The sequence below is a fragment of the Rhipicephalus sanguineus genome, chromosome 6 (assembly GCF_013339695.2).
Source record: "Rhipicephalus sanguineus isolate Rsan-2018 chromosome 6, BIME_Rsan_1.4, whole genome shotgun sequence".
Lineage (NCBI taxonomy): Eukaryota > Metazoa > Arthropoda > Arachnida > Ixodida > Ixodidae > Rhipicephalus > Rhipicephalus sanguineus.
The window spans coordinates 62,936,275-62,951,674 of NC_051181.1; the positions used below are offsets into that span (position 1 = coordinate 62,936,275).

General features: G+C 48.3%; 1 protein-coding gene across 1 annotated transcript; it reads left to right on the forward strand.

Annotated features, from left to right (window-relative positions):
* Window positions 1–13,791: 13,791 nt before the first annotated feature.
* LOC125758853 (uncharacterized) lies at window positions 13,792–14,727 on the forward strand. The gene has a single exon (XM_049416523.1). The coding sequence runs from the start codon at window positions 13,792–13,794 to the stop codon at window positions 14,725–14,727; it is 936 nt and encodes a 311-aa protein (XP_049272480.1).
* Window positions 14,728–15,400: the final 673 nt, after the last annotated feature.

A 15,400-nucleotide genomic window follows, 5' to 3' on the forward strand; every position in this document is an offset into this window, starting at 1 on the left:
CACTAAGCGACGATGTGATCGTCAACATGTGACGTAACTTGATATGACGTCATAGTGACGTCACGATGACGTCACAAATCGTGACCATCTGTGACGCCATGATAACGCCATATGGTGACGTCATCACGTGATGTTAATTTTTGCAGCGCTCGTGTTCGCGGCGACGCTGCGAGACGCCGGAGAATATGCGCGTTTGATGAGGCATCTGGAGATTTCGCCTTAATATTATCTTGACATTTCTGCCATTGTCGTGAAACCATATACGACAGCGTGTCATGTGTTCCATGGCATCGTAAGTGTGGTTTATGGGGTTTTATGTCCCAAAAAGGCATATGCTATGAGGGACGCTATCCATGAATGTCATGTCATTGATTATATCACGCGGCATTTATGACTGATGTTTGTATTTCCCGCATGCACATTCTGGTATACCGGGTGTTAATAATGAAACTGCAATTTCTAAAAATTCAGCACGGGAGGTACGTGACAACAACTTTTGCAGATAACTTATGTATCCAGGAGCACACAACGTGAGACAATAATTATTGCTGTTAGCAGCCGGATTATCTAAGATTCAATAATTAACTTTTAGATGCCAAGCATCTTAAGGCGGAGTTCAAACGGGTGGTGGTGGTGGTGTGCGGCGTGACCACTCTACTGCGCATGCGCGAACCCTCTCCACACACCTCCTCTCCATTCCTCCTCCCCCTCCCCCCTCCATCTCGACTTCCCCTCTCTCCTTTCCTCCACTCCATTCGCCCTCTTGCCCTCTCCACTCCTCCTCTGAAGCGCGGGCTCGACATGCCGAAATTCTCTCCTGCGCAACGCCGCGATGAGCGCCAGCGCATGCGCGTCCCCTTCCCCTCTCTCCTCTCCTCTGCTGCCCCCCACTCGCGCACCTGTCGACCGCGTTAATGATTAGAATTAACGGCCAGGCTAGAGGGAAGACATAACGCGCGTAGCGTACCTCTTCGAGTTCCACGACGCGAGGTGGGTAGCATGCCTGAGGTCGGTAGCATGCACAACGAACGCCAACGGAACGCGATCGTGCAACTGCTCCGGCTTCGCATCGCCTGATGGTCTCCTTTAGCGGGAGATGTTGTAATGCTTTAGTGACTGCGGTAAGCGGGCATGTATGTATTCAAAAGTTCGAGGCAATCGCCTTTCTATATAGTTCCATTTGGCACCATTCATCAAGCTTGCGTGTAATCTAAAATATCCTGCTGCAAAGCTGAATTGCAAAGTTCAATTACCGTGGTTTTGCGCTGCCTCCAGGCCGTGACGCATTGCAAGCTTTCTGCACGTCACATGGCTGTGCGCTGTGCTTAGGTAAGATCGCGCCGTATTTGGCCTACAGAGTATATTGTGCTATGACGGCATGAAGTTATCATTGCGTCATAAGTGATCACAAGTTTGGGCCCTCTGGGACATCACGATGACATCACGGGGTGACATAATTGATGTTGCCATGTTGCACGAGGTCATGAGACTCTCGGTACGTCGTCAGCTCACCTACAGCCGCCCATTTTGTTAACCTGATCGCGCGAGCGTCGACCGCTGAGTCGATAAGCGCTGTAGAGCAGAGGACAGCGACGAAATGAACGATAAAATATTGAAGGACACTTTGTAAATTCCAAAGTGTGTTCGGCGAAAGCCTGTGGCCATTCGACTTTTTGCTTCCCTCGTCTTGGTGCTTGGTGACGCGGACACTTGCTGCTGCCGCTTTTCTTTCCCTTACCCGGCATTGGTGCTCGGTGACATGTTAGCCCGGATAATGCGCATTCGCTCATTCTTCTTCTGGCATATGGTATCGGGAAAATCCACGTTCTTGGGGTGCTTCTCCGAACCGCTTGCCGTGGAATCATCACCGAGCCGCTTGGGAGCCGTCTGACTAACTCGACTGCTGCAGGGAGACGTCTGACGAAGGAGCGTTGCCGCGTGTGCCACTGTGCCATCACGGGATTACTGAGAGAGTGTGAGGGGGCAGGAACGGACGCCGTCGCTGGACGCTGCCGCCCCGTTGCGCGTTGACGGACACCGCTGCTGGACGCCGCTGCCGAGCTGCGCATCAGTTGCGAAACACACGTTGGAAGGAGCAACGCGCAATTGTTGCTATGCGCCGCTGTGTTAGCACGGGATTGCTGAGAGTGTGAGCGGGCGAGACCACAGGTGGCATCGTTCCAGGGAACGGACGGACGAAGGACGGACACCGCGTGAATGAGACAATAAATGGGTTCGCCTAAAAACTCACTTCAGCTAGCTGGCTTCAGTCACGAAAATTAGTCCCGCAAGGCCCAGAGCGGTGAAGATCGCTCAAGCGGTTGGGGGCGGGGAGGGTAAACAAATGCCCCATAGCGCTGCCATTTGGAAAAACGTCTTTCCAATTTGTCATACATAGATAATTACTCAAGAAGATTTAGCCTCAGCATTCGACGAACATATCTATACTGATCTTCGGAATGACTCAAATCTGGATGTCGATTGTGAAATATAGAAATTTGGTTCCTAGGTTATGTTTCAACATATGGTTACCCCATGGTGTGCCTCACGGAAAAAAAAGAATGCTGGAGACCAGACTGATGGCAGCCTGTTCCGCTACGTGGCTCTGGCATTATTTGACAGAAAATGCACTACGGTGTACACCGAATCCCGGGCGACCGTTAGAGCGTTCGCATCGGGATTGGTAGCCAAAGAGGCAGCCAGGATTCTCCACAGCAAACCTCGCTCAGACACTGTTGATCACATAGTCTGCTTTCCAACTCACATGGGCCCACACGTACTACCGGGTCCCCTGAACCCCAATGAGATAGCCCGCGACCGTGCGCGAGGTTTCATAAGCCACGATGGAATGGTGTCTCGAGTGAATTCGGGAGAGCTCGTCCACAGTGACCCTCTAGTTGCTTTTAATGAGATGAGATCACATTACAAAAGTAAGAAATAGTGGTTTCCCTTCCGCCCTTATAAGCTGAGCAGATCCCACGCAAGCACTCTCCGCATGCTCCAGACGTGGTCCCACCCCTGTAGGGGCTTTCTGTACATGCTACACCCCGACATTGATTCACTATGTCCAGATTGTGGTGCTGAGGTTTTCTCTTTGAATGACATGCTCTGGCAGTGCCCTGCGTTACAGAATTTTACCCAGAAGACGACTGGACGACAGCGATCACGACCCCAGACAAGACGTACAACTCCTGTCCGGAGAGCCCGTGAACGGGCGGAGAGGCACGGCCTCTGTGTTCACACGTGGGACTAAACAACGGCTTGATTGGGACCTACCTAGTAGGCCCCCTGTCTGGCTCCTCAGGACCGAAATAAAGTTGTTCGCCAGACGACTTGAGACCAGTCCCGCTTTTGTAGCTTACCCGAACAAGGCGTCAATAATTGCCATAGGCGAGTAAATAATGCTAGGACAATTTAGGATAACCACAAGCATGGATTATATGTGAAGCCGTTTGCCAGTATCGAAACAACCACAGACTGCATGCGGCCCACGGGCCTCTTGTTTGAGACCCCAGGTATAAGTACATCCGTATGTGACGATGCGGCCGGTGCATGCAGCAACAGGAATAATGCATTGTGTACTTGCTGTCAGGGGTACAGATAAAGACGTCCTTACTTTACTAAGCATGCGCCAACGAGCTTCAGTAATTACTCAGACGGCGGCGCCTGTGTCGACTAGTGCGTGTGCAACGACTCCTTCCACAGATACATCGATAACATTTGTCTGTGAAGAGCGAAGCCTCGTAATGTAGCTTACCTGCTCCGAAGGGTCAGGACGACGACGCATGGGCGAAAGTGAACTGCGGCGTATGATGACAAGCAACGATCACGGGCAGAAGGAAAGGCGTTGCGTGTGCAAGGCGAATGCGTGTGAATTCATGGCGAGAAGAACGAACCTTGGGAAACGTAATAGGCAACAGGTTGGTCACTGCCTTGAAGCTGTAAGCGACGTCTACATTGCCATGTCACGTGACCAGGGATACCACAGAAGAAGCACACTGGATGATTTTCGGGTGTGCACCAGACTCTAGTGTTGTTTGCTGTCCTGGTGGCATACGCTGGATGGACAGGCCGAGGTTGCGAAGCAAGCGGAGATGGTGAAAAATTGGAGGACGGTTGTGTGCCACAACCTCAGCATAGCTTAGTCCAGACGCTGGTGGCTCTGCGCAAAGGGGCTGGAAAATTTCGATACTTGCTGGAGTATCTGCCGAAGAGTACGAGCTTAGGATGGCATTCGGCCTGGCACAGCGGTTAGTAAGGGTAACTGGCGAGTGACTATAGCGCGAACAAATTCCTTGATTTCGCCGAACAGAGGTCAGTTGTTGGTAAGAGAGGCTAAAGTTGAAACAGAGGCATCCTGCACGGAAGAACGCCGAGTTAGGGGGTGTTGCCTCCGGAGTTCGTGATAGGCCTGACAAAGTTCAGCGACTGTGTCTGCGGTCCGTGGGCTTTTGGAGAGGAGCATTTGGAATGCGTCGTCTACGATACTCTTATTGACATGGAAAATCTTTTCCGATTCGGTGATCGATGGGTCGATACGCTTGCAAATGTCTACGACGCCTTTTACATAGGTTTCACCTGGTTGCTGGAAAAGGCTAAGCAAGCGCTCGTTGGCACGAATGTGCTGCACGTCGAGGCGACCGCAGACTTGTGTAATGCGCGTCTTGGAATCTCACCAGGCGCGAAGGTTCGAAGATACGCGGTTATGATTGCGCATGCTATCGACACCGGTGAGGTAGAAGTTCACGTAGTTGACCCTCTGGGCATAGTCTCGTTCAATGTCGATACCCACCCGCCCGAATAAGGAGAGCGAATCTTCTACGTCGTATTCGTCGGAGCCCCGGAATATTGGAGGATCTCGTTGACGGACACAAGCCAACGTTTGCTATGAAGGGGCGATGTTTGGTTGGCGTCGTCTGGCATGACGGCTGGCAGCTTCCCGGAGCAAAGTTACACGGTGGGGTATTATCCAGCACCTCCACCAAATACGTAATGCGGTTTATTGACCATTCATAAATTCGTAGGTTCCAATCTAGCACCAGTGTCCGAGAGCGCGAGCCCCTCTTCGCAGGCTAGATGATGTGATAGTACGGCCATAAAATACAGCAGTCTTCGCTAGAATACGCTTCAGGTACACCTTGTATCCAGCCTACTTCCAAGACTGAAAATGTCTCTTCTAAGTCGCATGCCCTTTCGTAGCTTGTGGAAGTTATACTCTCAATACTCTCAAGTTACGTTCTTTAAGGTATGTTGTCTGCAGCACATATCTGAATTATCTGATTGATCAAATGAGTACTCCTTCCTGTCGACGGTTTGCTCTCTGAAAGTGCCTCCGTACCTTCCTTGAAATAACCTTTTTAGATATTTTGTGTAATACCAAAAGTAAACTGATGAATCTATAATTCAGGTCCTTTAGGTCTGCCTTCATTTGTATTAAAATAACATTGATATTTTGCCAGCTTACTGGCAAATTTTAAGTGTTCACACGAGTGTGGATCATAGGCATGCGTGTAGGGGTTGGAGGGGTAGAGCTGCGGCCCCCGTTTCTCCCTAGTCCTATAAGAGGTGCGCAACGTCTGTCCCATACTTGCACATTGTTGGACCGGTCCCGTCATTGTTTAATGTGTAGGATTACGGCAATGCGGCCCTTGCCGATCGCGAATTCAAACCTATCACAGTTAACTTGACAGCTTAGCGCAGTCCGCTGGACGATCGTGCCTCGGAGATGCTTGATGCCCGATATCTCAGTACTCCTTTAACGATTTGCATCGCTATCGGCTTCAAAGTTTCCGCGACGTCAACGCTTTGTTTGCCTTGCGTTTAAGATGGCCTGATGGCTTGTTGAAGCTGTTTGTGCTCCTTGTAAGCCCTGTTTTTGCGAGCAGTCTGTTCGTCACACAATCACCTATAGTTATTAATAGTGGTTTTGGGCTTCTATTATTTATAATCGGTTTTCTAACCAGGCGATTATAAAAACCACGTCAAATATGTGTCGCGGCTGATACCAAAAACGGTCTTGGTACTTTTATCCTGATGTATTATTATCCTGATGCACTAAGTTGGTTCCTGCGGTATTGCTTGATCGACTATGTCTGATCAATTGCTTAGGCAATGTATTTGTTGGTAGATTTAGGGCATGTTCGTAGCTTGTTCGAGTTCCTTGCTGTATAAAACGATTTTTTTTAGTTATTAGGTTGTCTAACGTGAGGAATATTGTAACTTGTAATTTTGAAAGTTATTATAGTGTTGTTCTAATGATATTCTACTGAAAGAAATGCGTGTAGCTCCACTTTGCGTATGATGTTTTCCCGTGCCCACAATAAGAATCTGAAATTCCCACACTGCTGTAGCAAATGATGGTTATTCATCAGGGCGCCTGGCAATAAACGTGTCTGTGGAAAAGTGTCCCAGGACTTCGAAGATTACGCGTGCATTTTGTTGGGAATGGTAAAAGGTAGCTCACCCACCTGAGTGGTGTAGTGTTCACGGTTCTAGACTGCTGACACGAAGGTGGCGGTATCGAATCCTGGCCGTGGCGGCCGTGTTTCAATGGAGTCGAAATGAGACCCGTGTATTTTATTTAAGGGCACGTCAACAAATACGATATGGTCAAGATTTCCAGAGTCCTCCACTGCGGCGTCACCTATAATTATATCGTTGTTTTGGACGTGAAACCCCAATATTATCATTAAAGCGGCAACTCACCTTAACATTGCGGAAAGACTTAGATACGCCTGAAATTGCCGTTCGACACTTAGGTTAAAAAGTGCATTTTCTACTAGCAGGTATGAAAAAAACAAACGGCATGTGTAGTGGCGGCTTTGCGAGCCTTGTGGAAGGCTTAGTCAGTACCTTTGGCTACTGCCTCTATAATGTAAGTAATGTGACGTACTTCTACAATAGGAATGACATGGGATGTAATTGTGTTTGAATAATAGGCTGACACGAAGAAGACACCACAAACACCACAGACGGCGTTTGTGGTGTCTTGACTTCTCTCTTGCTAACATGTTAAACATGAATGCTTACAAACTAGCGCAGCTATCTGTTATTTAAAGTTGATTTTAAATAGCTCAGGTAACGTCAGACCTGTTGAAAGAAGGTGGAGAGATTATGTTACAAAAGCTGGCCACCCTGTATACGAAGCGTCTCTCGACGGGGAGGATACCAGAATCTTGGAAGAATGCCAACATCATCTTGATCCATAAGAAAGGGGACGTCAAGGACCTCAAAAATTACAGGCCCATCAGCTTACTGTCCGTTGTCTACAAGCTATTTACAAAAGTAATTGCTAACAGAATTAATACGACATTACAGTTCAATCAACCAAGGGACCAGGCAGGATTTCGTACAGGCTTCTCAACAATAGACCATATTCATACTATCAATCAGGTGGTAGAGAAATGCGCGGAATACAACCAACCCCTATACACAGCCTTCATAGATTACGAGAAGGCATTTGATTCGGTGGAGACATCAGCAGTCATGCAGGCACTGCGGAATCAGGGCATCGACGAAGCCTATATAAACATAATGGAAGAAATCTACAGCGTATCCACAGCCACTACAGTCCTCCATAAAGAAAGCGACAGAATCCCAATAAAGAAGGGCGCACGGCAGGGAGACACAATCTCTCCAATGCTATTCACCGCGTGTTTACAAGAGGTTTTGAGGGCCCTAGATTGGGAAGAATTAGGGATAAGAGTTAAAGGAGAGTATCTGAGTAACCTGCGATTCGCTGATGACATTGTATTGATGAGTAACGCGGGAGACGAATTACAGCTCATAATTACTGAACTGGATACGGAAACTAGAAGAGTAGGTCTGAAAATTAGTATGCATAAAGCTAAAGTAATGTGGAGCAATCTTGCCAAAGAACAGCGCTTTGCGATAGGTGGCGATACACTGGAAGTTGTAAAGGAGTACGTCTATTTAGGACGGGTAGTAACCGCTTAGCCGAACCATGAAAGTGAAATAACTAGAAGAATAAGGATGGGATGGGGCTCATTCGGCAAGCATTCTCAAATCATGAATGGTAATCTACCACTATCCCTCAAGAGGAAGGTATATAACAGCTGCATCTTACCGGTACTTACCTACGGAGCAGACACCTGGAGACTTACAAAGAGGGTTCAACTTAAATTGAGGACGACGCAGCGAGCGATGGAAAGGACAATGATAGGTGTAACCTTAAGAGACAGGAAGAGAGCAGAGTGGGTCAGGGAACAAAAGAGGGTTAAGGATATCATAGGTGAAATCAAGAAGAAGAAATGGATATGGGCCGGGCATGTAGCACGTCGGCAGGATAACCGGTGGTCATTAAGGGTAACTGACTAGATTCCAAAAGATGGGAAACGCGTGAGGGGGAGACAGGAAACTCGGTGGGTAGATTAAGAAGTTTGTAGGTATAACGTGGCAACAGAAAGCACAGGACCGGGTTGATTGGCGGAACATGGGAGAGGCATTTGCCTTGCAGTGGGCGTAGACAGGCTGATGATGATGATGATGAAATAGCAGAGAGTCTGGGATAAGATGTGAATATAGATGTTTGAACATCAATGTAAAGGCGTTAAGGTTTGAATAAGATGTCGGAGACTGACGTGGAAACGTACCCTGTGTCCTGGCGGAGGAAATCGAGCAAGGAACCCATATTTATTCACAGATCTGTATTTTACAACCATAATTCTCCTCCTTCACTGGTGTAGGTCGAGAAACACTTCCTTTAGGGCAGTTTTGGTTCGATGCTTAGTGGATGTGCGCAGGGTGTTGTGGTTTCTGTCGAATGTGTGGGCAGCGTTTGAGCTTTCGATTGAAGATAAACGGTAGGAGTGCCATGAATAAAACGAAAGAAAATTAGTGTAGTTTCTAAATATGTAGGTTCTGATATAAACAGCACGCCCTGATTACACTCATGGAAAATGATTTGCATGAAACTGATTTTACGTAAGGTGAAGGCCGGTGTGTGGGTTGGTGGGCAACAGCGTATGGCATAAATTATTTTCTAGTTATCCTACGTTGCACGTGTCCCCACCAGTCCTGCTTTCATTTCTTCGCTGTATTATCTTCAGCGAGTTCACACAAACAGATTTTTTTTCTCTTGGTAGGAGCTTCTCACAGAGAAACATACAAGGCTTTCAAAAGTTGTGAAAGGTTTTGAAAAATTGAACCAGAAATTAAATCCCTGTTTATGCAGCCTGCCGTATTTTATGAGTTACTATGACTTTGTTCCTTTTGATTTCCAGGTGTTATCCCACTTTACGGACGTCGCTGGAGTCAGAGACGTAAACCGAGATCCCTTGTTTAAATGCCTAAGAGCTAATCGCACAGATTTCAACTCGGAGGCCCCATCCGCCACCTTCATTTGGTCGCTGAACGCAGGAAAGGGAAACCCAAGGTAGGGTTACAAGTGTCCCAAGATCTGGGACTACAAAGAAGTTCTTTAGATAAAGAGGGTGCGTCTTGCACAGAAGATACCCTTGCGATATTGCTTTTCGGCTTCGGCCTACTGTCGTCTGTTTCTAGCACTCAAAATATCCTTGTACCCGTGCCTAAGTTATGAGCAAATTATTATTGGTGATTCGTTTTCTGATAGTGAAGTAGTTCGGCTTGCAATCATTCATTGGGTTTATTTCTACCCTTTGACAGAGACGATATTTGATGATATCATGTAATACAGGTGCCCTCATGTACAGACGAATGTTCTACATAAAGCTAAAAAAATGTTGTTGGGACACGACATTTTCGACGGATATACTTCCAGCTTAGTTTGAGAATGCAGCTTCAAAAGCCACTCAACCTGTAGCTGTTCTCGCGGTCCGTACACAAATTAGAAGCGGTTTGCTTTGAACAGTATGAACACACATTTAAGGTGGCTCCCATCTGTTGCGCACTTCAGTAGCGCGGTGTGCCTCTCATATTACTCGTATGTGTGTATGTAAAAGCAAACCTTAACTCAGATGTGTGTGAATAAGAGGAACTCACATATCACTGACTTATCACATCGAATCCATAGATCAGCTCTTTGGAAGGTTAATGACTGTGTACTGCACGTGCTAGCTGCGTTCCTATCCGACATGGAGTTTGGAAGGTGAGCTTGGCTGCACTATAGAACTGACGGAGAGCAGTTGGTGGTAAGTCCGCACCAGTAAATTGCTGCAACAATAAAACTGGCATCAGCGCGGTAGCCGTCACGAGCACGCCTGCGCGACGGTGGCAGCTTTACTGACGTTGTGGATGCACAAGAAATTGCAGCAACCTTCGTATGAAAATACCACAAAATGTATTTCCTTTACTATTTCGAACGGTGCCGCTATGCATCGCAACATTTGAAGCATGTTATTTAACTACGGTCAAAGTAAGTCGTTAGTGCAGCAGTTTGAACAACGAACATTGACTCAAGATGGAGACGCGACTCTAAAAGACATCTCAAAACGTACTGTGTTTGTTTTACCTTTATGGCATTCTTTAGACACTCAACCCTAATTTGGAAATGTATGTTCGTCGCTAACATGTTTCGCCAACTTCGGTTTCTGGGCATGCATTAGGGGTACGCGAATGGAAGTTTTGTGAAGGAACGCAATAATAATCACTCAGTGTGTAAAACAAATTTACGGAATAATTTTGTAACCATCCACTTGTAATGTTCAGCATTTTTAGCGCTGGCATAAAACCTTGTCAAATTCCCTGAGAAAGCACCTGTCATTGTACCAGCTATATTAGACAGTGATTTACAAAAAAGCATTAGTGAAAGATTTGGATCAATAAACCAGCTTGTTGAAATCCTCAAGAATTACCGGTGATTGGTCGTGCTTGGTCAAAATGGAGGCAATATCGAAATTCATGATACCTTTTTTATGCCTGCAGGATACATGCTGTGGTGAAATACACTGCAGGGGATACTCCCGAAAAAATTATTGCAACAGTCGACTCAGGTATGAGGGACACTATTTTTGTGACACTGTCTTTGCCTTTGCGGCCTTACAGCATGAGACATGCGCGAGAAATGTGAGCGTTTCTTCTTAACCCAACTGTGCCAAGTTCTAAAAAAAGGCAATACGCCTCTCAAATATCTACAAAATTGCGAAATATTATTATTCGCGCTAATATTATGAGGTTTCACGCTGTTTGTAAATGTTATAGGTCAGTGTGGCGGTGCCACGGTTGCTTCGGTTCAAATTTACTTGAAATGTAATCCCTTGTAACATAACACCGTGACGCCCTCTGGCGGTAGGGCATTTCCACACTCGCCACGATGGTTACCATATGTTCTGACCAACACTGCCAGGGATTAAACACACAAAAATACGCTATGAAGTGAACGAGGGAGTGCCCTCGCTCGCAATCGCAGTTTGTTGGCTAGGATCATATTGACACAAATGGCGCTGCTGCATTCACTTTAAATCATTTATATTTTAGTCTTAGTTACTAACCTATAGTTAGACCTCCGGACATAGCTTGTACTAGTGGCGCGAGGTTAAAGGCAAAGCGGAGCTGATCGGTTGCGAGCTAGTCCTGGCCATACGAAGTGATGTCAAGTTGTACGAAGTGATGCCAAGTTCAAGTCGAGCCCAGCACAGTCGCCCCTAAGGGTTTCGGCCGTTCTACGTCTTGGACTACGGTAAATGAATCGAGTATAGAAGTGTTGCGTGGAAGCGCACTGCGATTCCCGCTAAGCAGCTTCCTCATCGGCAGTGGGAAGCTTCTTCAGTCTGACCATGTCTGTGTCTGGTGCCACGCGCCGCCGCTATGCGCCGCTTAACACAGAACGAGGGAGCGCCACATCGGGCGTCACATCGGGCGCCTGACTCCCTGTGATTTCCATGGTTTATGCGTCTGTTGGTTGTATTTGGCTGTGCTTAACAAGGAAACGAGCACCCCGAACAATCCCCCGTCTTACAGCGGCGGAAAATGGCATACTCCGTATGTGAGCTGTTCTAGGATTAAAGGATGACGATAACGACTCAAAGGAGAGTCTGACGTGATGCCGTACTGTCATTGTGGCATGAGTTGAGCTGTACGCTAAAGTTGTACATCTCCTGCTCATGCCTCTCCCTAAGAAAAACAGCTGGAAAAATAACTGGCAATATAGAGATGTAGTCGTAGGGAAACTCGCAATGACCAGGACAGAAAAGGCACACATATACCCAGACGTAGCGCTGACTGACAGCTGAAGTGCATTACGGCATACAGCGTAAATAAATACATATCCACGTATCAGATAAAAGAAGGAAAAGAAGGAAAAACCGAAAAATGATAACAAATGTAGTGCGATGCAGAAAAGCTTTGAGCGTATGACACCAATGGCTAGCATTATTCGCCAGCAGGAAGATACACATTTTCCTTGTCAGTTAGTAAAACAGAAGGAATGCTTAAAGGTGAACATTTAGCAGCGTTCTGTCGGGTTGGGAAGAAAATATCGTTGAAAAAGTTACACCAACCAACGAATTATAAAAGTAAAAACTTCTTTTACTTTAAAAAAACCCCGACGTTTCGGGTCCAACTCGGACCCTTCTTCAGGGGGGACTGTGGGGCGCCAGAGAGCAGCAGAGTTTAAAAAGGAAGGAAAGCGCCTTCCTCTCTTTAGGTCCGGGGGTCACGCTTGGTTTGAATGATGTGCCGTTGTCCATTGAAATACACAGTCGGCAGCGCACCTGCAGACCGGTTAATGTTGCCTGGTGTTGCCTGAATGCGCCGGATTCCACAACAAGTCGTTTGAGATAAGGGCACCAGCGAAGCGCTCACACGCGTTTTGTCGGAGCAGGGAATAACGTTGCGCACAAGCCAATTTCCACACTCGGCCGCTTCTTCCCGCGCCTAAAAGACAGACCGCCCAAGGAAAAAAGCGCAAGGAGTGATTTATTCTATTCCTTGTGCGGATTGTGGCGCTTCATACGTGGGAGAAACGAAGAACTTCCCAGAAGGGCTGCGACAACACAGAAACGACGTCCGCGAGTTCGACAGACAAAGGAGTGCGATAGCTGAGCATAGCGAGGTGAACGACCACCGCATCGCCTTTGACAACTCCCGCGTCGTCGACTTCGAGACAAATTATCTCAAACGACTTTTTGTGGAATCCTGGCACAATCAGGCAACACCCGGCAACGTGAACCGGTCTGCAGGTGCGCTGCCGAGTGTGTATTTCAATGCACTACGGCACGTCATTCAAACCAAACGTGACCCCCCGACCTAAAGAGAGGAAGGCTCTTCCCTTCCTTTTGAAACTCTGTTGCTCTCTGGCGCCCCACAGTCACCCCTGAGGAAGGGTCCGAGTTGGACCCGAAACGTCGGGGTTTTTTAAAGTAAAAGAAGTTTTTACTTTTATAATTCGTTGGTTCGTGTAACTTTTTCAACGATATTTTCTTCCCAACCAGACAGAACGCTGTCAAATGTTCGCCTTTTAGTCATTACGCCTTGACTTCGGCCCAGAGACAGCAGTGTCCACAAAACGCTACGTGAATACCGCACGCAACATCGCTGTGTTCAAGGCGCACCTAGACTTCTTCTCTACGTGCCGCGACCGAAACCTGGTGCCCCGGAGCCTGCGCGTTAAACCTCTCGTCCACACCAGCGAGGGCCACAGAGTTTTGGCCCAAGCCGGACGCCGACTGGTGATCGGCCGTGTCCACGAATGCAGAGCGACGGTAAGAAGGATGGATCTGGACTTGTTCTTCCTTCGTCGACAACTGGAGCACCGCCTAGGTGGACTCTGCTGCTGTGAACTCATTCACGAGCTCGGTCGCCTGAAGCGCAGCGGAGGAACAGCGCATCTCCCAGAGTAAGCTCTCAGCTCTGATGCGGCCGAAGCTGTCACCGAGGTCCAAAGCCTCCGAGTTTGTTTCCAACCTCTCGTCTAGGAAGCTGTCGCCACCTAAGGTTAGCGTCCTTGCTAAAGGCCACAACTTTAATATGTCGGGAGGTCGACCTCCCTTGGCGAGGATCGCGGCAGCCGTGGAGGACGGGATCCGTCATCTTGACCCCAACGTCCAGGAATCAGTGAGGCTGAAAGCGATTGGCATACTGGCACATGGCCTAATGAAGAAACAGTCGTCCAATCTGTCCCCGGAGGAAAACCGAGCCCTACGAGAGCTGCGCGAGGGCCCCTCAAGTGTCGTCTTGCCTGCGGACAAAGGGAACGCTACTGTCGTCCTTGACCGGCGAGACTACGACCGCAAGGTCCAAGACCACCTTGTTAGTGGCACTTACAGCAAACTTAAGAAGGACCCTACAGCGCAGGTACAGAGAGACCTCAACAAGCTCCTAGGAGACGTATTCGTGAAACACCCGGATGCCAGAGCTCTGCACCTTCGTTTCATGTGCAGAAACGGAAGTGCTCCCGGATTCTACGGGCTTCCCAAGACCCACAAGCCTGGTGTTCCCTTGAGGCTGATTGTGGAGTTCACATATCCGCCACTTCGAGCCCTGTCGAGCTTCTTACACAGGATTCTGGCCCCTCTCGTGGGAAACACGCCGACGCACGTGAAAAATAGCAGCCATTTTGTTGAGCTTCTTTCCCCGATACCGATTTGCGAAGATGAATGCCTCGTGTCATTCGACGTAGTCTCCCTCTTCAATAGCATACCTGTCCAATTAGCAATGACCACAGCGCGTGAAGTGCTGGAGTGTGACGAAAACCTTGAGGCAAGAACAGGCCTGAGCGTCGACGAGCTGAGCCGCCTTTTGAACTTTTGTCTCAGCAGCACGTACTTCTCCGTCAACGGAGAACACTAGAAACAGCTAACTGGTACTGCAATGGGGGCATCTGTGTCTGTAACGGCAGCGAACCTCGTGATGGAGGCAGTGGAGGGGAAAGCACTGCAGACGGCCGGCATCACCCCAAAAATATTTTTGCGGTATGTCGACGACTGTTTCTGTATCCTAAGAACTTCTGCCGTAAACGCCTTCACAGCCCATCTGAACTTCATATCTAAACCATTGAGCCGGCCATCCAGTTCACCGTGGAACAGGAAAGAAAACTGCTTGCCATTCCTCGATGTCCTCGTGGAAAAGATGGGTGCTTTGCTGCGATTCTCGGTATACCGAAAGCCAACCCACACCGGTCGCTACCTCGACGCTGGCTCCAACCACCTTTTCCACCATAAATCAGCGGTGGTATCGTCGCTACTCACACGTGCACGGAGGGTTTGTTCGTCGGATGATAAGCGGACGGATGAAGAACGGAAGATCAGATGCGACCTTCTAAAGAACGGCTACTCCAAAGCTTTCATTGAGAGGGTTGCACGCCGCCACGCCCACCCCCGTAGACCCCTTCAACAGGACTCGTCGCTTCCCAGGCCTGTCCGTGTCTGCATTCCCTACGTTAAGGGCACCAGCGAAGCGCTCACACGCGTTTTGTCGGAGCAGGGCATAAAAGTTGGGCACAAGCCAACTTCCACACTCGGCC